The sequence below is a fragment of the Heterocephalus glaber genome, unplaced genomic scaffold (genome assembly GCF_053883595.1).
Source record: "Heterocephalus glaber isolate CG9 unplaced genomic scaffold, H.glaber_assembly_v1.0 deba00000281, whole genome shotgun sequence".
NCBI classification, from domain to species: Eukaryota; Metazoa; Chordata; class Mammalia; order Rodentia; family Bathyergidae; genus Heterocephalus; species Heterocephalus glaber.
This window is the reverse complement of record NW_028258139.1, coordinates 36,774,542-36,802,364: the sequence shown is the minus strand read 5'-3', so window position 1 is coordinate 36,802,364 and position 27,823 is coordinate 36,774,542. Positions and strand designations below refer to the sequence as shown.

The following is a 27,823-nucleotide window of genomic DNA, read 5'->3' as shown; positions in this document are numbered from 1 at the left end:
TATTACTGACTTGTTTCTTACCTATCCCACAGGTCTCAGTAACCATGAAGTTCTTAATCTTTGCCTGTATTTTGTCTATTGCTCTTGCAAAGAACGTAAGTAATGGGCCATTTATGAAATTCTATTATCTAAGTATAGAGCAGAAAATTTACTGTGCAGAGGATGGCAGGAATGGGCAACAAGAAACAGAGATGAAGGGTGTGGCCATGTAAACCTAAAATCAAAGAAAACGTTAGCCCTGCTTTAAACAAGATATGAAGGCAGACATGTTTTTTTATGGAGAATTCTCCTTGTAGGGTCAGGGACTGTTTAGTTATAGATTATAAGGCACAGGCTTCTATATCTATCTGCTTGAATTTACCAGAGGACTAGTTTCACAACCCTAGAATATTTGTCTGACAGCACAGGAAAGCCATAGATAAAAATGTAGATTTCAAAACTATTTCTAAAACAAATGACACACCACTCTTCCTAATTATGGTAATCCAGAATCTGAGATGATTAGACAGGTAACAAGGGTAACTTTTACATTACTTACCAAATAATATAATGCAAAACAGTTCTGCAACTTCTCAAAGCATCATTTTCTTTAGGTGAGGATAGTCATGAAGTCTGTGTCATAAAATACTGAACTCAATATGCATGTGAAGATTTTTTGAAAACTCAAGAGATTCTTCCCTTTTCCCAGTAGTGCACACCATTCATTCCTTTCCCCTCCCAGGGTCTCACTTCTCCCAGTACATTTTCACTAGGGTGACCACAGTTCTCTGCTTCCTCTGTGACTCACACATGAGTCTGTTACGTGTGTTATACCACATGTAAGTCTTGACAAGTGTTTGTAATTTCTTCAGGTATACAGAAAAATACCAACAATGTCTCAGGGACCATTCTCACACTCAGGCCTCACTGTTCAGTCTTTACATCTTCACCACTCTTTCTGCCTTTCTCTCTAATCAGCAATGGCTCTCAATGTTTCCTTAACTAGAACAGTTTTATCTTAGAGTGGTTTCTAGCAAGTGCTAGATCATAGATAACAAATTAGATTTTGCTACAATCTAGTACAGAACAGAGGTACAGAGATGAGTTTTACAATTATTTATACCAAAAAATGAACTTAATTTTCATCTTTTTTGCTACTGATAGAAGCGCCACCCTAGAATTTTAGTTTTTAGAATTTTTTTAATACAAACAGTGTCAGCTAGATGAGACAAAAATAGCATCACAGTATTAAATCATCTTAAAATTCTTTGTTATATCTATGCATATCTAATATTCCAAACTGTGACAGGATTAATACTAAAATACAAAGACCTGAACCACTTCCTAAAACCAAGAATTATATTAAGCTATAGCAAGAATTTATTTGAATATTATTTGCACATTAATATTGTAGAAAAGCAAAAGAATGCTATAAAGCAACTTGATTCAACTAAAGAATCCCAGAAACCTGTGTAAGTTTCCTTACCAGAAAATAAACAGACACAGGCACCGTGATAGCTTCCCATTCTAAATTAACCACAAAAGTGAAATGTGTAATTTTGTTTTTTGTATAGAAGATGGAGCAACAGTCCTCCAGTGAGGTAAGATATTCTACTATAAACACAAAATCCTTTAATTTGGTAAACACATGATACACCCTAAACTAAGAAGTGTGGGGTGTGTGTGTGTGTACGCATGCGTGTGCACACATGTGCCACTCTACATTTCTGGAGCAAAGACCCATGCTACCCTGGATATATATTAAATGCTGATTTCCAAATGCCTTCCTGAGTCTGGGTGCACAAAGATACCCAGAGAGACCTTCAGAGTCACTCAAGGACTTTGTTGTTTTTCAGCTCTTAAAAAAGACAAAGGAAAAAGTCAGAAAGAAAAAAAAGGAGGAAATTAGAAATTATGCAGAGGGGAGGAAATAGAAAATCTTTTCTTTTTTGCATTTGATACTTGAAAAAAAATTTATTTCTCTTGTTTATAAAGCAAAGTACAGCTCAGAATGCATTTATCAGTATTATATGTTAATCACATAGAGTGAAACTTCAATCAATTGAATTGTTCTACAATTCAGACAAATATGTTATCTACCCACTGGATGATGGGTGGAGATCAAAGCTTTACAGGTAGTATAACTACAATTAGGTAAATAATTAATATTTATTTTTAACTTTTCTAAGGAATCTGTCAACATCTCCCAGGAAGTAAGTCCTAATTTCTTAAATTAAATATATTTTAACTTTTTTATTTAATCAAAATATTAAAGCAAGTCTTTATTTTGTAGAAATTTAAGAAGGGTAGGGAAAATTTAATTATTTCAGTCTTTTAATCATTGACAAATACCTGTTTCCATGAAATTTCTCACTCAAACAAATGAGTAATTTAACTATAATTGTGAAAATATTTATGTTTTCATTGTTTTATGAAAATGCTATAGACCAATATAAAGGAATATGAAGAAAAGATATGTTATTAAAACAGAAAGTATTTGAAAGAATTTATTCTAAATGGTCCCTCAGCTTCACTTTTTTTCCTAATTCTTTATTCCTTGTTCACAAAATTGTGTTTTCTTTGCTACCACTTTAGGTCAAAATATATTATACTGTAATTCATTAAATAATATATCATTCTTTTTTTTCTTTTTAGAAGATCATTTGCACCCCCTTCTGCAAGGTATGTGTGACACAGGACAGCATAAAGGGAAAATATTGTCTTGCTTTGAACAAAATTGAAATTAATATGGATTTGTGAAATATACTTTGTCTTTCAAATTTGGAAACTATGACTATTATAAAGAATGAGACCAAAATTAATTTTCTTACTTTAATCTGTAAATAATTCAATTGAAGAAAGCATTTTTGCAAGACTCAATTAACATATTTTATTGTGATTTTCCATGAGAACTAGACAGTTTGTCATTGAGAATTAGTATTCACTCTTATAAGCCCAGATCTACATGCTCTGCTCTTTCTCTTGTTATTTTCCTGTTTAGGTAAAGGTGCATTGTTCCTCTTAAAACTGGCTCATCTAAATTTAAATCAATATGTTTTTAATAGAAGCATAATTTGTTACCAAAAATACATTAGTTGACTATTTTAATATAGTTCAGTATAACTCAAAAACTGAAAATAATTCTGTTTTCATGCTTTACATTAGGAGGAGGGATTTTCCCTTGCATTCAAGAAAAAATATTTTATAAACAATGCTATAGAGAAAATAGATCTAATTACTTTTCCTTTTTATTTAAGGAAACTACAAAGAACACACCTGAAATGGTAAGAAACTTTTGCTTGAATAAAATTTGTTTTAGACTTTCAATGTGTAAAATTGCAGTATTAATGGCATCTGGGAAAAATCTGTAAATTTCTTCTTTTAGTAAACAGGAAAGTGATTAAACTTGTTTTAAATCCATTCTGTCAGTCTGTTTCTTTTGAAAGGTCCAAAGGTAGAGGGGTGGTGGGAGGGGAAGGGAAAAGGAAGAAAGGAAAGGAAAAATTATGAGAAAGAAAAAAAAAATGGAAACAAAGTCTATGTAAATAGGGAAAGGTGGTGGGGGTGAACAGCGCATAGGTAATGGGGAAAAAAATAAAAACTAAGATACATCATGTTCAGGTACAAACACCTAAAGATAAATGTAAATGTATTGTATACCTAAAATGTACCAATTAATATATAAATTTTTAGAAATGTTTTAAAAATGACAGTTCCTCCCTTCTCATTTGAATATTATCTACCTAAATTGGCCCATACTTTCTTGATACACATCCATTCAAAAATAAAATGATTTTTATCTCTTTTACTTGTTTACCAAAGTTGATCACTAAGTACGCTGGAGAAATCTGATTTTATTCTTTTATTTCAATCCTTTTAATTTATATTAATGAGCATATAGATAATGAGACCTATTTAAAACAAACTTTAAAGAAGTAATGAGGGTTTCAAGTGGTCACCAGGTTTTAATTATTAATTATTAATTCTCAAGGTATTGTCTAGGAGCTCATCTAGCAAGGTAAGAAATACTTTCTTTTCACATGAAAAATCAAGTTCATCCATTAGGAGCAGATTTCTAGCAATTACATTGCACATTGGGTTGTTACCCAAACTTAATGCACTGTGGGAAGACTGACGCTGACACAGTGTACCTTGGTTTCCTGTTCAGTTTCTTTGACAAAGAGTATAATAGATATCTGACTCTAGATGAAATTGTATTTTGTCAAGCCAGCACCAAGTCAAAAAGTTTGTCCTTGTCTTCCAGGGAGTTGATCCTGAGAAACCAGTCCCTGTCACACAGAGTGCTGGTGCTCAAAGAACAGCCCTCTATTAGCAGCATCTAGGTGCTCTGAAGCATCTTAAAATCTGAAGACCTCGCGTGTAAGGGGATGGGTGATGAATAAGCTTTGGAACTGTGTAGGTCATCAGCACAAGAAACAGCTACGATAGTTGAGACGTTCAGGCAGTCCGCTTGAGGGGCGAAGGCGTCAGGGCAGGACAGAGCATGGTGGGAGCTCCCAGCCTCCTGTCTCTAGGTGCACCCTGAAGTCTTCCTTCTCAGTGCCCAGAAACATACTTTCTCTCTAAGACGCAAGGACTAGGGTCAAAAGGAGTGCCAGTCACTTAGAAGTAACACATGCACCCTCTAGAAAATACGTGTGGACTGTGCCACACACCTCACCAGGTCCATGTGGTGTAACATTTTGTGTTGATTCCTTCTTTCTGTAGGCACTGGATATTATATAAATTATGCAGAATTAGTGAAAACTTTGAAGCAAAATATATTTTAGTCGTTTGATATTATTTTGATATAAAATGACAGCTCTGATTATGAATGTTTTAATTTATTAAATTTCTAATAAATAATGTAATTTCTCAGTAGTAATGGACTAGGCCCTAAATATTGGATTGTCTCTAGTACACTAGTATGAATCCAAGACTAAATCATACAAGTAATGTTAATTCTTCTTTCCTAAGGAATTTGCTGACATTTCCACAGAGGTAAGTAATTTTCTTTCAAACAGTGTAATATTTAATCCTATGGTAGTGTTTTGTGGGTTTTTATAGCAAGTATTTTCTTTTCTTACCACAACATTAAGTTCACTGTGGAAGAAAAGGACTACCTAAAACAACTGGTAATTTTCTTGTACGTTTTCTCAAAGTAAACCATCAGGTTGCAGCTGTTTCTTTTAAATGTTTCTGCAATTCCCTCATCCCTATTTGGTATTTACCCCCCAAAACTTATAGGAACTAATACATTTTTCTATTTTCATTTTTATCCTTTCCGACTAATATACTGTCAAATAAATGTAGCTATAAATCATAAGAACAAATATTGAGCTATTATTCCACTGATTTGAAAGTAAAGTTAGATACCACAGCAGTAATACCACATATTACTCATTAAACTTCACAATAACATCATAAATAGATATCTAAAACAAAAAGATTTCTAAGACATAGGCATTTGTGTAACCCATACTGTGATCTAGAGAATTTTATTGTGTGCAGGGAAAAGGTACAAGACACTAATTCCAAAACTTTTGTGTCAGAAATATTTTACTACTTAAAAATAGGACACTCCAAATAAGACATTCTTTTAAGTAAATCCTCTTTTAAGAGTCCTATATTTTGAGACAATGCTTGCAGTCACATTCTCATTTTATATCACCTTTAATTATGGTTCCCTGAAACAGGTGTCCCGAGGCAATTCTAAAGTTTCATTGAGTTTCTACAAATCCATTTATTTTCACTCTCTATAAAGTGAAAAGTCTTCTGGGACAAGTTACCATTTTGGTTTCATATTTAATCTCTAAAAAAATCTTAATGAAGATAGATCAAAAGCTCTGGGACTTATTAGAATACTATGGTAATTGCAAAATGCTGCATACTGTATATTTTAACAGATGTAATCCTTCATGATACACTATGTTTACAGTGAAAAAGAAGTTTAATCAGAGTCATGGATTCGAGTGCCCATGGTAGCAGTTATTAAAGTTCAGTTCCCTTTTATTTCAAGGACCACACAAATTTCTAACACAGAGAAAGAAATGGTCCAAAGGAGTTGGGGAAGTGGGAAAGGTAGGGGAAAGGAAAGGAGGGAAAAGAAAAAATATGAGAAAAGGAAAAAAAGAAAACAAAGTCTCTGTAAATAGGGAAGGGTGGAGGGGGTGAAGGGAGGACAGGGGAATGGGGAAGAAAATAAGAACCAAGATACATCGTGTAAAGGTACAAGATCCCAATGATGAATGTAACTGCATTTTATACGTAAAATGTACCAATAAACTTAATGAAAAAAAAAAAGAAATGACAAATTCTTGAAATTAGCTCACAGAAAGGACATACCTCATAATGCAATATTTTTTCCTTTCTTATACACACTTTTGCTTAAAAGAGATTTTTTTCTCTGTAGAACCCTAGATAATTAATACCTTTATCTCTGTAATTGCCTATAAATATAAACATGGTTACAATAAATATATGTATCTAAACTATTCTTGTACTGGGTACATTTTCTACCATATATCAATTTTCTAAAGTCCAATTCATTTTAGTTCTGCCAAAATTAATTTTAGCATATGGAAAATAAAGTATTGTAATAAATATTGATAATTCTCTCTAGGACAAAAAGGACTCATTTTATCAGAAGTTGAACTTCCTGCAGTATCTCCAGCCTCTTTACCAACGTTCGATTGTTATGAAGCCATGGAATCAGATTCAGACAAGACCCTACCCCATTGCTGCTCCCACTCTGGTGAGTTTTGCATTTTGCGAGGGTCGGAAACACATAGAAATACATAAAATGTAGAGGCAAGTGCCCCAAATTTTAACCTAACTAGTGGAATAGTTGTGAATAAAATCTTGTAGTCTGGAAATGAAATTTCAAACAATATAATCCAAATACCATAACAGTAGCAGCAATAGTGACATAAAAATAATTTCATTTACATGTTATATGTGTGTCCTAAATGATTGTTCATATATCATTTTACTTGGTTCCTCAAAATATTATTTAGCATAGGGGAAGGTAGAAAGAACTATTATCTTCATTTAACAAGAACAAAAAAATTACAGTGCAATGTAAGAAAATGTAAGGAAGTAATTTCCAAGCTCGAAGTAATATTTCCATCTCGTTTCATGAAATGATTTTGTCTTAAGGAATGTTTTCTTACATGAGGAATAATTACAACCATTCTTGGCCTTTAAATCACAACCTAAAGTTACATTTTTTTTTCTCTTCATACAGGACAGAGAACAGATCTCCAACCTTAAGGTAAAGCAATTTTCTATAAAGTAATATTTTATGAATGCCCTTGTAACAGGCGAGATCTTATGTAGTGTACTAGACAGGATTTATTCTCATTTCCTTAAGCAATGACTCTAAATTTAAGAATCTGAGAGGGCTGAACTACAGGAGTGTAGGAAAATCGGAGGAGGGCAGACCAAAGTTGTACACATTCCAGAATTCAGGTAGATTTGTGATAATAGACACCACCAAACATTTTGACACTATTTCCCTTCTAAAGCCTCCCTTAACCTTGTCATCACCCTGAGGGACAGTGTACCTCTGAAACCTTGTAGCAGAATGAGAGAAGCCCAGGGTGTCTCCCTAAATAAGCACTCTGGTTGGTCCAAACCCTCACAAAGTGCTATTACCCAAATGCCTTTAGCGCATATCACTAAATAACTGTGCATATCACAGATAACTGAAGCCATTTTAATGCTACCCCAAAAATAGCACAGTTGTATTCCTACTTATTTGGTCTCTGAGAATGATTACAGACCCAAAGCAAAAAGAAAAATAAAATGATTTTATAAATAAATAAGAATGTGCTTTTCTATGCTTAAAAAAATCTATCAGCTTCTCTCGGGAAGGAAAATTATTGTATTAATTATATGTAAGTTACTTTAATACTACATTTTTACATGTAACAATGTTATTTATGTTGTAGCAATATAAGCAGAAAAAGGATGTGGTTAAGTATACCAGACAGATAAAATTTTTTTACCTATTTTTGTGTCATTAATGAGATATATCTTAAATCTATTTGCATTTTTAACCAATTAAGTATCATTTTATGTTTTTAGCTATGAAAAGGGTGATGTTTTATTAATTCATATACTGTGGATGGAGGTGGAAAGCGCCCCAAGGAAACATAACTATGTAGCATTTGTGCCCACCTTGTCAAACTCAGGTGTTACTGAAAGGATGCCACTGGTCCATTTCTGGCTACTTTTCTAGAATGGTAGACTGGCACTATATCCTTTTGAATCAGGACACAGTTTTTTAAAAATTATTTTCCAAGAACAAAACTGCTCAGTACAATCCTAGGAGGACCCTCCCTCCAAAACTTAAGAGGTGCAGCAATTGAATTGCACTGCTTTTGAGCAAAACCACAAGTAAAGTAGACTTGGAACCAGTATAAATATCAAACCATATTTGAAAAAGAACCTTCTTTATATTTTAAAAATTTATTATTTTAACTTAGGTTTGTCATGCTAACACGCATTATTACGTCAGTGTTTGAATAAATCAAAAATATTCTGTATAAAAATACGACACGGTTAATCTAGCATAAATGTGCCCCCTGTGAGGGCACCCTGACAGTGCTCCCTGGCCCACGGAGTCTCAGAGTTCCATAAGGCACTGGGAGCCTCAGATCACCCTGCGCCCCTCACCCAGGTGCCCCACTGATGTGGGAAAGCTAGTTGCTGTTTCCCTCTAGCTTGTCATTTCTAAAGGATACGGTGCATTTTAATTTGAAATCAATTAACTGTTTGCTAGGTAAGGGAATTTCACCATTTTGTGCATATCTGTATTTTTCTGTAAAGGATTATTGAATTAATCTGAGTCTATCAAGGATATAAGGACACATAAAAATTTAAAACCACTTCTATGTCACATATCCTTGCTATCAGAAAGAACTAACCTATTTTACCCTTTTAAATGTAGACAAGGGTGATATGCATATGAGTATATATACAAATATATGCATATATTTTTCTTATAATATATTTTTTCTTTTAAACTGGGTTTCCCCTTACTGATGACCACTGAAACTTTCAGATAGGGTACTCAGTAATAATGAAAACAACTTTGTAATAATTTGATAAATACTCAATTAAAGAAGTTTTAATCTTACATGAATCAATTAATCAAACTTAATTGGTCAGTTCCCATAAGAGAAACCTAATCATTCAGTGGTTTTTATTCTTTCATTTTTAAAAAATTTCTTAGTTAATTTCACACTAGAGTGTGGCATGGTGGCAGATACCTGTACTCCCAGCACTTGAGAAGCTGAGGCAGGAGGATTACAGCGAGTTCAAGGCTAGCCTGGACTACTTAGTGAGTTCTAGCCAACCTGAATTACTTAGTGACACCTTAGCTCAAAACAAACAAAAAATAAACAAACAAAATTCCATGCTATACACTTCCATTTATTTACTTTCATATTGATAAATGCTCTTTCCATTTTTTCCAATTACAAGTAATCTCAGATGAATATCCTTGTATGTATTTTATTTCATAAATAATATCTGAGTATGTCAATAGGATAAATTCCTAAAAGTGAAATTATTGTGGAATTACTGAGGTTACAATATGTACATGTCTTGTAACAAACTTTGATAGCACAAATGAGTATATGTAATACATAAGTAAGCTCTAAATAATAATAGTATCTCAATGAATACTCCTGGATTTTAGATCTTCATAACATTTTCATATATTTGTATGGTCTCAAACACAACATATTGCTTAGTGTTGCATGTATTTACTTCCCTTTACAACATGTGGTTTAGCCATTAACATAATCAGTAGTACAGTAAATGCAGATTATATCTCTAAAGTAATGAATCACTTTTACAAAATATTAAATTCTCTTGGTTCACTGCGGGCTCTAAATACAACAAAATTATGTAACACCAGAGATATCCGAAGGGCTTAATTTTCTGTTTAAGATCTCCTAAGTAACAAGTAACAAATATACTTCATTTCTGTTTTTTTAAAATGTACTTTAAGTTTCAAAATATTTTCTCTCTTTCTCAGCCTATGTAGTTTTTTTTGGTTTTGCAAATTATAAGTCGATAAAACTTTATGCAGTCTTCATGGCTATTTCCACTAAAAAGTTTCTAGCACACTTGTTGATATTGATACCTGCAGGTATAATCCCTCCTTTCACAGTGTTGAGTACATTCTACAGTTTATTTTTCTAGCTCCTTGTTACTGAAAGCTATTTGGATTATTTTGGGTTTGGAAATACTTGTTTCTAATTTTGATATATATTTCTAAATTGTCCTAGAGGGTGGACTCATTTTTTTCCAACCTTTAATACATGAGAATTCATGGCAGCTTTTCACTGAGTTTGGATGGCACTTCTGCAACAATACTTAGATTTCAGAGCAGTTCTAGAAACTCTGAATGGCTATTATTAGGACGACCTCTGCTCCAGCAGGTCTCAATATGGCAGTGAGTAGCCCAAGCTCACTTCATCAAGAAGAACAAACTAGGAGGTTTACCGACATGTGAAAAATGTGCTTTCTAACCTCACAACATGTGCAGAGTGTGGTTTTCCACCTTGGATGGTTTTCTGAATTTGTTAGAGGTGCAAAGAGAAAAAGATCTTCTTACTTCTGAAAGAACGGATTGATGGCACAGATGGTGAAAGAGAGATTAACAGCAAGGAGGAGGTCAGGTCGAAGAAGAAATTTTGCCTGTGGTCACCACAGCATCTGGGCCCCATGCCCTCCACCAGGCAGGGATTTCACATAGAAATGGCAGGGAAGAGAGAGCCCAGCATCCATGCTTGTGCTCTCTTTGCTTGAAAGGGCAGCTTCTCAGAATTCAGGTCACTCTGCTAGAGAAGGCCCTGAACTAGTTACTTTTTCCTTTGTTTTCATTCTTCTAAATTTCTAACCTTACAATGTGATTTTTCCCTTTTATCTACCTAAACTGTAATTTTTACTTAATATTTTCTTGAAATTGCTCCATTTGAAAATTAATTACATTTAATCATAGAAATATTATTTATTTCACTCAACTCATAATTTGATTATATAGCTTTTTAAAAATAAACATATAATTTTTAAATTATTAAAATGTATCAATTTAAATTATTTGCTAACAATTTTTTGAACTCATTCACTCATTTATTACTCATTTTTAAAAAGGTAAATTTAACAAATACTATGTTCCTTATCTACTTTCATACCTTGGGGATATAGAAGTGATTAGAAGAAGCAACACAAATGGATTTATATTTCCTTTATTTTCTTTATAAATGAAGGATGTTCCTCTGTTTATCCAAGAGGAAATGATATGTAACCTACAGAGTAAAAATAATGTATATAATTCTTTTATTATTTAAGGATCTCCTAAAGAAAACTAGTGATATGTAAAGTATTATTTCTTTGTGGAGCTATATTTGATTCATTTTCTAAATTCTAACATTAAATTATTCATACTTTTTAAATATCCTTCTCCTAACAGTATAGAATATCAACTTTTAAAATATTTTATTTTTACTTGACACATAATTATACATAGTTATCGACTATAAGGTGACATTTTAATCTGTCCATAAAATGTGTAATGAGCAAATCAGGATAATTTGGTATTAATATTTTGAGTTACTTAAAAATACAATTTCTCTCTTTTACCTGTGATTTTCTCAACTCACCTGAATTCTTTAGGTTAAGACCTGTCATGTAAGCAATATCCTTCTGTGGCACCTACGTGGTGCTTTCTTTTTTTACAAAATCAAATTTTTACTGCTTTTTAAGCTAAGAATTTAATTGTAGTTAGTCTTTCTCACTCACCATACTAGTTCCTTGTAATATGAGAAAGATCTTTAATTCCACATCTATTAAAAGCATGCTGCTAAAGACTCAATTACCATTATCCCTAGGCTTTATTGTTGTTGTTATTTTATTATTATTATTTTCTCAAGGAATCTTCTAGTAGTTCATCCAGAGAGGTAAATGACACTTTTAAAATCATATAAAGTAACCACCCAATTCACTGAGAAATATTGCTATTTTTCTGTTGGGTAATTATAAGTAAATTAGATGTTGCTAATTTTTAGCAGTGCCAGAGCAAAATATAACACAGAAATGAAGGAAACCCTTGTGAGAAATACGCCCAAACTCAAACTCAAGAGGACTGAAATGAATCATCTGCACAGCCAAGAGTAGTTGCTCTGTTCTGTCCCCTTAGATGATGCACAACCAAATTTTGGTGCCCTGGTAATGTGCATTTTTAAAACAAACCAAAGCTAAATCAGGACCAGTTCGACTGCCTTTGCCACAGTTTTATCCAAGACTTTCTCTCTGTGGTGATCACCCTGAATATTGGACTGGTTGTGAGTTGCATAAATCACAGCTTTAAGAGGCACCTGCTGCATAGAGGGCCAGGCTTGCCAGCACAATGTGGGAGTGTCCTGGGGATGGTTGCTGTGGGTGTGGGTGGATGGGACCTGGGGCTTGCAGCCTAAGGCACAGCCCAAGGCCTTCCACTCAGCTTTGCTCTCCATCTCTGTGAATAAGAGCCACTGAAGAAGCACAGTGGTTTCCCAAGAAAGGACATACACACTTTGCCAAACTCCTCAGCAATTAGCACTCGCTCTCTCTCCCTCCCTCCCCCCCCCATAGTTTATGGAGTATGACATTATATGAACAGTGTAGATAAATGAAAAATGTGAAATAAAATATAATCAATCAAGTGCCATTATGGTAATAAACCACTTTCTCTGGCGATGAATATTTACACTCATTTAATTCATATTAAGTTACTATGAAGTAGGGCTTTGTTTTTTAGTAACAATGGCAGGACCTTGAAATATTAGTCCTAACATTCTAGTCCTATAAACAAATTACTGGTGGACTATAAAGCTGATTTTCATTTTCTTTCCCTAAGGAATCCACTGAAATATTTACTGAGGTGAGTCATTTTCATTCATTGAAATTAACTAATATATTTCCAGAACATTTTCTTTTGCACCTTATAATATTTTTGGTTATTTGCAGAAAACTAAGATGAATGAAGTACAAAAGATTTTCCAAAACATCCTGGTAAGCTTTCATTACAAATATTCATAACACAATTTAACTGTACTTGAACATTGCCAATTTGCTATCTTTATGACAAAAAGAACTATTTTAAGTAAATTCTAATTTCCATAGAAGTCTTTCTTATGCCTGTGAAAACTATTACAGAATTATTTAACCACAGTACCAATTATATCACAGGCAAATGTTTGCCCAACAGTTATTCTCTGGTAATTCTAAAATACATTAATTTTCCACTTCATAAAAATGGAAATTTATCCCAAAGGAGGATGCCACTGTTTAATTCTAATTTGAATCCCTACAATAACCTATGACCCAATCCATTTGGATGGTTCAAAACAGAACCTGGAGGAGAGGAGTATTTTTAATCAGAAATTGTGACAGGAACTCGGCAAAAGCTGTCTATATATTAATTCATTTACTTCTGCAAGGTAAATAACACTGAGAGAGATGGCTCAAGGTCACAGAGTCTACTAAACCCACATTCTGTCTGATTCTACTAGACATAGAAAAAAATCACAGACATTCATCTTAGTAAATCAATAAATTTTCTTAGCGCTATTTTATCATTTCCCTTTTTTTCTTTTTTGTTTGTTTCACTTAAGCATTTTGGTCTTAGAGTCTGAATTAACATAATGATTCTTTCAGTGCTACAGTTCATTTGGTAAATGTAGATGTAGACTTAATTCTATATGAATAATCTTCCTTTTTGGTTAGACCCATTTGGTATCATTTAAAATTTACCCAAATAGGGCCGGGGATTTAGCTCAGTGGTTCCGCTGCCTGCCTTGTAAGCGCAAAGACCCGAGTTCGATACCCGGTACCAAAAAAAATAAAAAAAGTTTACCCAAATGAAGTTTCACTTCACTTGATTATACCGAAGTCTATCCTGGCACACAGAATATAGAGATAATTACTTTTTTTGTAGAACAAAATTCATGAATATTATCAGAAGGTCTTCCGGCCCCAGTATCCAGAAAATGTTGATCAGAATCTGAAAGTTATAATCCCATGGAATTACATTAAACCAAATGCTGACCAAGTTAATGTCCCTCTGGTGAGTCCTCTCTTTTTATTTTTAATTTAAAAATTAATTATATTTTGTAGTAAAAGCTAAAAAAATGAAAGAAAATTTCAACAAGTTATCAAGTAGAAACTGAAATAAAAATAAATAAAAATTTCTATGCTGAAAATTAAATTATAAATCATAGTGCAAATATAGCTATAATGAAAATAAAAATTATAAATTGCATTTACACTGCATTAAAATTTAAATATCCACTTACAACATTTCAGTTCTTTCCTATAACAATTCTTAAAGATAGATCAAAATAGAGAATATTATTTCCATTTTATAAAAGTAAAGGAAATTAGGGCTGGGGATTTAGCTCAGTGGTTTCACCACCTGCTGCGCAAGCAGAAGGATCCGAGCTCGATCCCCAGCACCCAAAGGAAAAAAAAAAAACAAGTAAAGGAAATTATAAAAGTTCCTGGAACAAGCTGTATTTACAATTCTTTTCTGTTTTATTAAAAAAAATGTATGACTTCAGAAAGAGTTTTCTCAAACATGAGAAGTGAATGAGAAAAGATCAGGAGATTGAACCCAGAGAACTGACAACTTAATATCGACCACATGGGAGTTAAAACCAGAAGACTTGATATAAATATACTTTTCATTTTAGACAAGTGATCATTTCCCAGAATAATTTTACAATTTAATTTTAGATATCCATGTAGTATTTAAGAATATATTCATATTATAGGGATGATAAGAATTTAGTCCCTGTTGTCACTACACGAGATGACAAAAGAATGTCCTAACTATTCCCGTGGAAAAAATAAACATTTCTGTGCATTCTTTATCATAAATATTTTTAAATGAAACGTGTTATTTCTTTTCCTTTAAAGAGATATTAGTTTGATTCTTGGATCAACTGTTTCTGCTTTGTTTTGGTAAGTACGCCTCTGTGCCTAAAATGTAAGCAATAATTGAAACGGGATTTTTATGTGAAGGATCCAACCTTAAATCTAATGTTAAGCATTATATTTCCAACTTCATTTTAGCTCATGAACTATTTTACATTTTGATCATACCTTTTCGAACAAAAGGCAAGCTACCAGTGAAGTATGAATGCACGTGTGATTTATAAATATTTTTTAAATAATTGAAAGAGAGCTTCTCTGTAGCTAATGATCCATTTAGCCAGAAGCCATAGCTCTAGAGGAATAGTCTTAGGTAAAATCTTCACAATAAGCTGTCCCGTCATTTTGCAGTCATTTTCACTTGCAGGAAGATATGTACCAGGCCTGTCCACCTGTGGACTACAGGCTGCTTGCCCTCTTTTTCTTTAATGTTATAGTAAAATATTTTTAAAAGAGAGTCTTGCTACGTATATACATTATCTTCATTATATACCTTATATGAGTCCCAAGATAATTCTTCTTCACAAAATACAGCCCAGGTAGCCCCAGAAGCCACTGGTGGACACACCAGGTATACAACATGAAGTATGTCATATACAATCTAAAGCACTTCAAAATAAATCTCCTGCTTCCCTTCCTGTCCCTTCTCTGACACTGGAACAGATGGGTGAACTGGGAGCACATAAATGCTGCTCTTAGCAAGTCACCTCTTTTTCCTGCACTCCCCTTGCAGATGCAGGCTCCTTCCTAGCCTAAAGCTGTGTCACTCAATTTATTTTCTTTGTTATTTCTAAAAATACACATTTGTCTTAAATATACATTTTAAAAAGGACAGAGGAGCTTTCAAAAAAACATCGTGGTTCTAGTTCAGTAGTAAAATATGTGCCTAGCATGTACATAGCCCTGAGTTTGAGCCCTAGCACACACACACACACACACACACACACACACACACACACACAAGCCCACACAAAAACAGCAATAACGATGACTTATTGAAGGCTTATAATTTACCAGGCACTAGCCCTTTGCCTATATTAACTAATTTAATGCTCACAAAACCTATGACAAAGCTAATATTATCAACTAATTTGAGATAAGGAAGCTGGGGCCCAATTGGGATTAAATAAATTATTCAAAATAATTCAGTAAGTGGAAGATCCAAAACCTGAATACAGGTTTCCACACTAGGGTCAAGCGCTCCACTATTTATGCAAACCATACCCAAAGGCCAGCCTGGGGGTGTTGGAGAGGCTTTGTTTTTTTGCTTTTGATTTTGTTTTTCAATTTGGACAAATTGTTACAAACTTATTTGCTTTGTGCTGTCACTCTGGCCCTCTTAATGATGGAGAAGGATCAGATGACCTATTCTCAAGTGAGAAAAATAATAACATAACAATTATGACTAAAAGCTGAAAATATAGTTGTATTTTATATAAATAACAATATTCCCTTTGCTCTCATTATCTATAATTTATACTACATTGTTTTAAAGCTTATGATGTGCCCCAGGATGTGAGTAACTTACGGATGAGGAATAAATATACCAAACGCACCCTGTAAGCCCTGTTTAGATAATCACACAGAACGGGCACTATCTTGTGTTAAAAGCTCATATAGAGGTAGGAGATTACATTAGCAGAAGGTTGAGTGATGTATAGAGAAAAAAATAAGGCAAAAGGTATTGAACTGACAGAAAAAAATACAAAAGAAACAGAAAAACCCCAAAAGTATACAACTAATTTTGAAGAATTCTCTTTAAAATGATTTATTGAAATATCATTGCTGTCATTTTTTTTTTTTTTTTGGTACCGGGGATCGAACTCAGGTCCTTGTGCTTGCGCAGCAGGCGGTGAAACCACTGAGCTGAATCCCCCATCCCTCGCCAAGTCATTTTGCATTATAAAATTATTTTACTAAAACCTAGATTCTAATTTGTTCAAAAGTCTTAAAATACATGGAGCAGTAATATTTTGTATCCCTATTAAGCTATTTGGAAAATAAGAATAGTTAAAATACTCTTTCAAGATTGAAAATGGACCTGTCATTTATTAAATGCATAGAAATATTATTTTTATATGGTAGACTGAATAAGCTATTAACCATTATTAATTTGTTCAAATTTACCGTACCATAAAACAATTTCCCTTTTTACTTCATAGATTTCATTGAGTCTACCAAGAAGAACCACAAAGAACTACTAAAATCTTAGGTGCCATAAAACATTTTAGGCATCAGAAAATATTAACTAATAGTAATTATAAATAAAAACACTATGGCAGACTTGGCTGGATAAGTATGTGTATCCTGCATACAAGCAAATGTTATCTTCTGAAACATAAACTCACTATTGCCTTATGCTTTTTTAGGTTTAACTGGACAATCTATCTTCTGGAGTTTCTTTTTTCTGCCATTTTACTTCCTGCTACCAGCATATTTGGAGAGACTTATTGACAAGACAGAAATATTGAACCAAAGAAAACCGTAGGATACCTTCAGAAATTCCATGCAGTCTTTTTGTTAGTCCATGTCAAATATGTTAAGTCCATATTGCTGCTTATGAGCTGGGTTGTTGACTATTTAATATGTTTTCACCACTTTTTCTTTTTCCATAAAACCACATTACTTTTCCTCACAAAATAAAATTTTAAGTGCATTCTTTAGCGTGTGTGGTTGTCATTTGCAAACCTTACATTTACCTATGAGGCTACTGATGCTAATATAAAATCTTTTCACAATTAACTTTCATCATCTTGGTATATTGGTCACTTTTCCATCATTGGGATATAATACCTGACACCCCAACCTAGAGGAGGAGAGGTTTATTTGGCTCATAGTTTCCAGTGGGTTCTATCCAAAGTTGGCTGGGCCCAAGGCAGAAACCTATGGTGGAGAAAGACTGCTTATCCCATGGCAGCCAAGATGCAGAGAGAGAAGGGAGGAGCCAGGGACAGGAATACACTCTTCCAGGTCACTTCTTGTATGACCCACCTCCAACCAGGCCCCATCTCTTAACAGGATATTCAGCTACTGAATTCATTAATGGATGGATCCACTGATGCATGTGATGCCCCAGGACCCAATCACCTTCCACTCATGAAACTTTGGGGGAATATTTCACATTTAACCATAACACTTAGCTACTAGAAAAATAATTTTGTACATGTTGGGGCAGGGAACCTCAAGTTTACTTGTCATAGTTAATAAAATTGAACACAACAAGTTAAACTCTCCAGTAACAGTAGGGCTCCTGGTACCATTCAGCCAGTTTTCCACCATGTCTCTCATTTATTCATACTTTCAGTTTGCCGCAGCATTAATCCCACACCTTCCCCACAGGCCTTAATCCTTCTTTCTTGCTCCACATTGCCACTTTGAAGTAGGGAGTCGGGCACTGAGAACATAGGCCTTGTGAGCTCTGATCTTTCCCATGAATAGTGTCACCAAATGAAGAATAAGCAGATAGTTCAGCGCACATATGGGTTATAAAGGAAAATATAAGGATTAAGCATAAAGACAAAGAGACAGGAAAAGTTACAGAAAATAAGAGCAAGGAGGCATGAATAAAGATAAAGGTTATTTGAACTTAGGAATTTGTGTTAAGCATTTGGTTGTGATGGGAAGATATTAGAGGGATAAAAAGACTATGTTCGATGGTTTTATCTCTGACTCCACAAAACACTTCAGTCTTTACTCCTTCTAATGTATTCCCTTCTATTTATTTCCTCTTAGTGTCACTTCCTTTCCTATATAGGCTGGACTCTAAAGAGTTTTTCAGAAGGTGACATGTGACATATTTTGAAAAAATGGAACAGGCAGAAGCTAAGAGAACTTTCCTTTCTCTTCATAGAAACCCTAATTCCTGAGCACTTGTTGTGTCACTTTGATAGTTCATGTAATTCCTCTGCCCCTCTATAACAAACCCAACCCAACCTGCAAAACACTTAACCATGTTAAATTCTGATTTGCTTTCCACTGCCACTCCACCTAAGCAGCCGAATCATGAAGTAGGCTTACCACACACATTGCCCAAACAAAGCTCCTGGTGTAACACATCAATAACTTGACCTGAATCTGAAAATAACTGTAGCTCTCTCCAAGATCCAAAGGGTATGGAACCTCCTCTAATGTCTTTTTTAAATGTTTCCTTTGTAATCTGTCATTTTTAGTCATTTTCCTTTTGGCAAAAGTAGCAATGATGACTATAATACTTAAAATTAACCCAGTAGCAAAATGAAGTAATTTTATGTATTTATCTCAAACTTACTATTATTAAAATTACTACTACAGTAGATTTCTAGTAAAACTATTAGTATTATATCTTGTAGTTGAGGAAATTGAAGCAGAAACAAAATGTTTCTTCCAGGTATGCTATTCTATTTGGTCCTTTTGATTATAATGTGTGAAGAATTAATTCTTATAATTTTTCTAATTCTGTAAGATAGTTTTCATAGATTCCTCTTCTTTACACAAACATTGGTGCTCTCTAAGGCTCTGACTAAGCCATTTCTTTTCTAACTTTACACGGTTTCTATACGATTACATCCATTTAATCCTTATAATTGACACACTTAATCAGCTGATCAAAATCAGTCCCTAATTCTCTAGATTTATCTCTAACTTGCTGCCTCTTTCCCCCTTCCCAAAATTAGACACATATACTATATTGTCTCTTGAAAACCTTTCATTATTGGTTGGTTTCTCAGTTTGAAGTGTAACATGAGAAGTAAGTATAAGCGTTATTTCACTTAAAACCCCATTACTCAAAACATTTTCTAACACTCAGAAGAATTCTCAGGTTATTCCTTTTTTTTGTAAGTAATATTTTATTATTTTATTAAGTTTTATTATAGGCCCTGAAGTATATGAGAAGTGAACCTAGTGGATAAAAGGAATCTAGGGAAAAATTATATTAAACCATTTGAAATATAAAACTCCAGATCATTACGTTTTTGTTAATGAAGATGGTGAAAATTGCATTCAGTGTGGTTAACACCTTATTTTAGAATGGAATACTAAAAAATAGGTGTTACTAACTGGAATATAGCATTTGTCTAGCTCTTTCTTGCTATCAATAAATAAGCATCAGGGATTTGTCAAAGACTGTCAAATTAAAGATTATCTCATTGGTATGAATAGATTGCTAAAGATTTTTCCTGTAATTGTAGGATATTTAGAAAATATTAAAACACAAAACATATAAAAGCCCAGCCAGGGGCTTTATATTTTATATTTATGGCAACATATTTAGAAGTGTATCTTTGTGGAATATTTATCTCGTAAATTAAATACCTTGACATTTTAAAGTGCATAGCAACCATTTGTGAATGAAAATTACCTTATTTCCATTACTACTAAACAGCAGGATTCATTCTGAGCCATTTGTACTCAACAAAAGAGGTTACTTATGTGCTTATCAACCGTTATTTTTTCCAACTGTTAAACATAATCCACAGACTTTTCTGTCTTGTCAACCACAAAATAATGAATTTAGTAACCTTTATTTTTCTTTAGTATTCTATTCTGAAATAAGATGTCAACCAACTTGAATGCAGGTTTTCAATTTCCTCATTATCAAAAAGGTAATGGCTTGGAACTTTACATTTCAAATACTCATAACAATTTTGACCCTAGATTCTTCTTCTCCACTGGATTACATTTCTCATATACTCAGGGCCTATAATAAAACTCAGTAACAGTAGTCTAAATGACTAAGGGAAGGAAGGGAGGGAGGGAGGGAGGAAGGAAGTATACAGGAAGAAATGAAGGAAGAGCAGGAAGAAGAAAAGGTAGAAAAAAGAAGAGGAGAGTAGCAGAAAGGAAGAAAAAGGTGCAGGAAAGGAAGAAAAAGGCGCAGGAAGGGAAGAAGAATACGAGGAAAAATGGAAGGGAAAATGCAAAACTATGGAAATGAAAAACTACCAGTTAGTTGCTAGAGGTTGAGGACAAAGGAAACAGTTGATTATAGAGGGGTCAAACATGGAAATTTGGGGGTGGTAGAATTCTTATGTACAGTGAGGTGGTGGATGGACACATGACTAAGCATTTGTCAAGATGGAATACTTAACCATTAAGAGTGAGTATATCTAACTGCAGCCAAGTTGCACAACATTACTTATAAAGGGTGTAGCTTCATCAAAAAGTTTGGAAGGAAAGCAGGTCACCTAAGAAACTTTAAAAAACAATGCCTTGATAGGATGCTGTGGGGTTGAGACAATAAAAAGAATATTTACTAATTTATCTTCAGATAGCCTCTTTGACCTGTAAATTATTTAAAAGTATGAAGCTTAAAATCCAAATATTTACTAATTTTTATAGGTTTTTCCTCAATGATACTAGATTAATTGTATTAGGCTGACATCATGCTTCTTATAATTTTATTATTTCAGATGTGTTTAGGTTTGACTTATGATGATAAATATGTTCTATGTTGTGGTTTGGTTCGTGTGATCCTGAGAAGACTGTACTTTCCACTGTTGTTCAGTAGAGTGTTAGATGAATGTCAACCACATCAAGTTTGAAAGTGCAGGTCAAATCATTTTTTCCTGCTAATTTATTTCCTCAGTTTTTGTTTCAGAAAATATTTCTCCTTCATTTTTGAAGGATACTTTTCCTGGATATAAAATTATGTGTTGACAGTATTCTTCCTTCATCCCTGTTAAGATATCATTCTTCTTGCTTGAGTAGGCTTTAATAAATTTGCTGTGATAATGATCTTTATTTTTCTGTAGGTAATTTGCCTTTTTTAATTTACTATTTTCAAGAGTTTCTCTTTGTCTTCGTTTCCAGGAAGTTTTCATAATACATCAGTGTATACGTGTGTGTTAGACAGCTTTTCTGTTGCTAAGACCCAATACAACTTAAAGGAGTAACGTTTAATTCAGCTCAGTGTTTCAGGCGATTCAGTCCATGGTCACCTGGCTCTAAGGCAGAAACATCATGGTGTGAGGGCCTGATAATCAAAGCTGTTTAGTTATGGAGGTTTGGAAGCAGAACACAGGAGCATTACCAAAGAGGAAGATGCCAGGGACTATACACAGTACCTAAGGCCATGCCTCCAAGACCTACCCAGATACACCCACAGTATGCTTTTCTAATCTCCCAAGTGTTTCTTAATCCAGTGAAGTTGACTTATTATGATTAACTATCACAGGTGGTGTGTGTGTGTGTGTGAGTGTGTGTGTAGAATTAGTCCTTCTTAGTGTTCTCTGAGCATTTTGTATCTGTGTTTTTGGTTTCTGTCATTAAGTTTGGAAATTTCTTGGCTGTTATATCTTTAAATATTTATTTACCCCATTGTCTCTTTTTTTCTCCTAGGATTACAATGTCACATATGATAAATTGTTATTTTAAATTTGTGTTTCAAATTGGTAATTTCTATGACATATCTTTAGACTGTCTGATTCTATCCTGAGCCATTTTAAGTCTAAACTTTTGACTTCTAGCATTTCCATTTGGTTCTTTCTTACATTTTTCATCTCTGCTCAAATTACCCCATGATCTTTCCTCTTGTCTACCTTCACCATAGGAATTTTTCATATGTTCATCAAAGCTGTTTAAATATGCTCTTTGAGAGTTCCAACCTCTGTGATAACAACTGACTCTGGTTCTAACTATTGCTTTTTCAGTATTCAGACTTCTTGCCATTCCTTATTTCTTATAATTTTACTGCATGCCACATATATGCTATAGTTCAGTACATAGTAAGGTAAGTATGTTTATGCTTGGACATAAGCACACTTTTTCTGGTATAAGGCTTTTAGTGTGAAAAGTTGTGCTGCTGTAGTCCACAAGAAAAAATATAAAAAATGCAGACAGGAAATGAGGGTCTCTCCTCCTGACAAACCCTATACTCACTGTTACAATCCAAGAGGGTATAAATGAAATCACTTCACACTACTTTGATATGAGAATCTGACACTGCCAGCCAGTACTATATTTTGTCATCATTTCTTATTTGATATTACCTATCATGAGAGATATTAAACTGTCAATAATAAACTCTCAGATGAAAGGGTTCTTTCAGCTTTTAATATTTGTAGTAGGTAATTCACATAACAAAATCATATATATGAAAAGAAATTTCATTGTTGTTAAAAAATATTATTCTACTTAGTTGCACACTTAACATAAGGTGAAATAAAACATAAAGTTCCTTTATTGCACTAAATGATGTGGAAATACAGTCAGGTAATGAAAATTTGCAAGGTGTGTTTAGGAATTAAGTTAAAATAGTTTCTAAATTAGTCTTTTATTGTCATGTGTGGGATTAACTTCCCTAGTTGTAAAGTTCTCTGAAACAAGAGAAGTAATTCACAACTAAATTGATACCTTTTTACATTTTTCCTGTTTAATGCTGACTTATTTTAAAAACAGGAGAATAAACATAGAATTAAGGACTTCTTATAAATATCCCCGCAGGAAAGGGAGTGAGGCACTTTGTCCAGATCAAGACCAGGATCTCCAGCCCTTGCCTTCTACCCTGGTAATGGAGACTACAAATTCATGAATTGGCTTTTCATATTAAAGTCTGAGTTTGCCTATTAGCCCACAATGGCTTGCCTGAAGAGCCAGCAGTTGGTGTGTGGGAAAGGAACAACTCCCCACACCATTAGTCACAGTGGTGGCCTTAATGATCCGTGACATTGTGACATCTCGGTTGGCAAGACAATATTGCACCTTAGGGCAGCATGACTCATACACAGAACTTCATAGAAGCAAAAATTAATCTACAGGAAAAAACAAATTTCCCACTAATCAATGATCTGTTCCTGCTAGAATGTTTTGTTCCTCTGCTTATAGAACCCTAATCACATCAATCCTCTGCACTCCACTGTTTCCTGCACTGGCCCTCACCCCCTCAATAAGCTGTGTGTTCAATAAGTAGTGGCAGAAGTGTCCAGAAGACAATGTCTTAGCTTGGCAAGAGCTTTAAACATCCTGGGCCCCCCTTATGCAGTAAAGATCTTGTCTTGTCTTTTGTTATCCTCTGTCATACCCTTAGTCAGGTGATTGAGGGTCTGATCAGCCTTCAATACCCTGGGAATAGATAATTCTTTGTTCTTTGTTCATATAAAGATCTTCCTTGTACTTTTAAGATTCTCCCTTTGATCTCAGCTTGTATGGTGTTTTATATTCTCTTCTGGTCTGGAGAGGTTAGTACCACAGGGTATTGTGTAAGTCTAATATATATATATAATATATATTATATATATTTTTATTATCTTATAAATAATATATATATCCATTCCCACTTCAATACTGCATGGGGGAGGCTTATTAATGGATTTTTTTCCTGTAAATCTGGCAGACAATATCAAAGAACATCATAACAATAAAACACTCAGCCTGTGGTCCAAACTATCTTGAACAGAGAAGCAGCTGAGCCAAAATAAAAAACAAGAAATGGATGGTACATGTCTCTTTCAGGACTTCTTCCATAAACACAGTCTTTCCATGGGTTTTGGAATTAGGAAGAAAAGTATTCACAGTCCTCACCCACAAAACTCAAAGTTATCATATTATTAGAATATATGTAATATAAAAATAATGCATCCTGAGTGAACCAAAATATACAGGCCATAGACAATTAAAAAATTTCGGGAACATATATAGAGTCATCATCTAATTTAAAATAATCCATGAAATACTTTAGCAATGTTTAACACTTAAATATTAATTTAGCAATAAATTGAGTGAAATATATTATTAAAAAACATTTCTTAGGCACTTATCTTTTTTACATTTTGAGGTTCTAAATGCCACCATTTAACTTGTCCTCACATATATTTTCTGTAAGAATAGAAATATTTTATGTTTTTGAAGAAAGGAGAAGCTATAAAACCTTGGTAAACTTTAATAATCACCCACCTGGAGATTGGTTTTGTGTCCTCTGGAGAAGACGGAGCACAACCAGGCACACACCTGAGCAGGTGGCCTCCCCTCTACACTTCAAACTACTCCCCTCTACACGTCCCTCTAAACTCAAAACAGAGGAAAAGTTCTAGACACTAAAGACCTAAAGATGCATACCTCAAGGAATGCTGTCAAAAAATTCAGGACTGAAGTCTTTCCAAGTAGGGGGATACCAATTTCCCACTGGATCCATAAAAACAAAATCTGAAAAAGACATCCATAGAATGGATACTTTAAGCAATCATCTTTCATGGAAAATGTACTTCATGGAAAGTCCTCCATGACAAATTATTTGCAAAATGTGTACATGGGCAACTAGATGAGTTGACCTCCACTGAAGCCAGGTTATTAATAATTCAATTAATTGTTGAAGGGTATTTTAACAAAAAATTAACTTTGATTTGCATGTCATTCCTGTTAATACTGGCAGTAGTTAAAAAACAGGAGCAAATTTCTGTTCAGGGTCTTCTTAGTCAGACTATTAAAATCATGTATTCTTTTGTTAAGAAATATATTGAATATTTTACAAAATAATCCATTTATAATATTCATATTCTTAGCATCCATAAAAATGAAGCTCCTTCTTTGATCTTGCATCTTGTATGTCACTTTTGTAAGGGAGGTAAGTAAATAGACTTTCAAAATCAAATCATAGCAATACTTCTCTTATATGAGAAACTCAAATTATAAATAAAAGACAAAACAAAAGTTAGATAATAGGATCTTTCTCAAATGGGAAGGGGATCAAAAGAGGAATTGGGATGTGTTATGTACATGTATCTACTCCACACAAAGAATGCCAACACTATGACCTGCAAACATGTACTAGTAAATATTAAAATAAATTTTAAAAATCCTAACAATGTTATAACTATCAAATAATTTTTGACAGGGTGTCATGCTAAGGTAAAGTTACTACACTATTTATTAAAAATGCAGCACAGAAAAATATTGATGGGCATGAAAGTTGTTGTGTCAGACTCTTCAAAGGAAATTTTTAAAAGCAAAATAATAAAATTACAAAAAAAGAATCAACAGCAAGGAAAAACCTGAGTTCAGAAATACAGTGTGCTGGAGGAGAAAAGACTTATAGGGAATCAAAATCCTTTTTCAAGGAGAATCACAATAATCCTGAATCATTTAACACTATTTGTTAGAAAATGTTATTTTAAAGAAAAATGAATAATGTAAAATGGATTTCAGTGTCTTGAAATCTAAATAAAAACAAATATATCTTACCTCATCACTGGATGAGAAATATGTCTGTAACCAAAAATACAATATTTAAAATTTGACCCCACTGAAAGACATTTTCTTTAGGTCTCAACTACATTCAGAATGACTATAACTGACAAAGCTCAGGGTAAACTGGAATTTTCTTTCAAAGGAGATCTATTTATTTGTCTTGTACTCCGTGTTTCTTGTAACTATAGCCCCTTAGTCCTGTTATCCTACATGTACATTCTTACAAAGTGGATATACAAGGATTGATTACAGTGTCTATCAGTTCCAGTGTTCCTGTGCTCTATTGAAATTTCTTATTCATAGAATCATACCACAGTGATATATGTGCACCCATGTTCATAGCAGCACAATTTGTAATAGCTAAAACTTGGAAACAGCGCAAATGCCCATCAACTGGAGACTGGATCAAGAAAATGTGGGTTTTTTATAAAATGGAATACTACTCAGCCATCAAAAAAGAGAAATTAGAGACATTTATTGCTAAATGGATGCACATTGAGATGATACTCTTTAAGTGAAATAAACAGGACACACATGTGTAAATACCAAATAGTTTCTCTAGTGTGAGAAACTGAAAGTGTAAATAAGGACTAAAAGGTATAATAGATAATGTGAAATAGGAAGAAAAGGGGCAAAGGGGAGGGGGAAGTGGGAGGGGTAGGGGAAAGGAAAGAGGGGAATGGAATTAATATGAGAAAATAAAAAAAGGAAACAAAGTCTTTGTAAATAGGGAGGGATGGAGGGGTTGAAGAGAGGGTAGAGGAAGGGGGAAAAATAAGAACCAAGAGAGTATGTAAAGGTGCAAATTTCCAATGATGAATGTCATTATATTGTATACCTAAAATGTACCAATAAAAGGATATACAAAAGAAAGAAATTTCTTATTCATGTCTATTTAGAGTCTCTCAGACACAGGAGCCAGATGTCTAGATTCTACTGTGTGTTTGGTTGCTCACTTACACCACACATTAACATTACATCATCATTTGTGTTGACTACAAAAGTCACCAGTAAATAATTGGGACTTTGCAGTATAGGTCTCAATAAATGTAGACTGGTGCTCAGGGGCTTTGGGATATTTTAAGCCTTTTCTTTAATTCTGTTTTATCTTTAAAAAATAAAATAAAATGAGTTGCTGCTTTGTGCTGCCCCTGTGCAAAGTACAGGAAGCCTAACACTAGAAAAAACAGACAAAGATTTCTTTGTCAAATGTCTGGGATGCTACTTCTCCAGCCAGACCAGCTCCTTAATTAAAATTAATATTTTTTCCAACTTTAGGTTGGTTTCCTGAATGACTAAGTTCAAAATTTTCCCATTGATCATTTTTCCGGAGTCCTGTATGGTAATGCATATGATATACAAGTAGATTAGTGGTGAGAACAAGGGAAAGGTGGGATTATAAAGGATCATAAATAAAAAAACTGGGGCTTTGCTGGATGCATTCATTATTCTGATCATTCTCTTTGTGTGTGTAGACTCATGTCAAAGGTCTCAAGATGTATACTTGCAGTACTTGTCCTTTGCTGTATGTCAGTTGCATCGCAATCAAGCCACTCAGCATGTTAAGGTGATGCAAGCTGCTGTGCAAAAGCTTCGGCATCTTCTGTTCTACAGATCCCATGCACTACAGCGAGAAGGGACACGCAACTCACCTGATCAGCAGGAGACAGCAGAAGCTCCAGGGCAGCTTGCATAG

General features: G+C 33.9%; 1 protein-coding gene across 1 annotated transcript; it reads left to right on the top strand.

Annotated features, from left to right (window-relative positions):
• Nucleotides 1–27,823, top strand: LOC147830282 (alpha-S2-casein-like). Its single transcript, XM_087185345.1, has 10 exons — nucleotides 1–95; nucleotides 1,554–1,580; nucleotides 2,169–2,192; nucleotides 6,602–6,733; nucleotides 7,226–7,252; nucleotides 11,928–11,954; nucleotides 12,893–12,916; nucleotides 13,003–13,047; nucleotides 13,973–14,101; nucleotides 27,662–27,823. The coding sequence occupies exons 1-10, from the start codon at nucleotides 45–47 to the stop codon at nucleotides 27,821–27,823; spliced, it is 648 nt and encodes a 215-aa protein (XP_087041471.1). The 5' UTR covers nucleotides 1–44.

Excerpts from the sequence above, each read along its gene's own strand:
- LOC147830282 (XM_087185345.1), top strand. The coding sequence starts at position 45 with ATGAAGTTCTTAATCTTTGCCTGTATTTTGTCTATTGCTCTTGCAAAG. Across the intron at positions 2,193-6,601 it reads CTGTCAACATCTCCCAGGAA|GACAAAAAGGACTCATTTTA; the intron begins GTAAGTCCTAAT and ends AATTCTCTCTAG. Across the intron at positions 6,734-7,225 it reads CCATTGCTGCTCCCACTCTG|GACAGAGAACAGATCTCCAA; the intron begins GTGAGTTTTGCA and ends CTCTTCATACAG.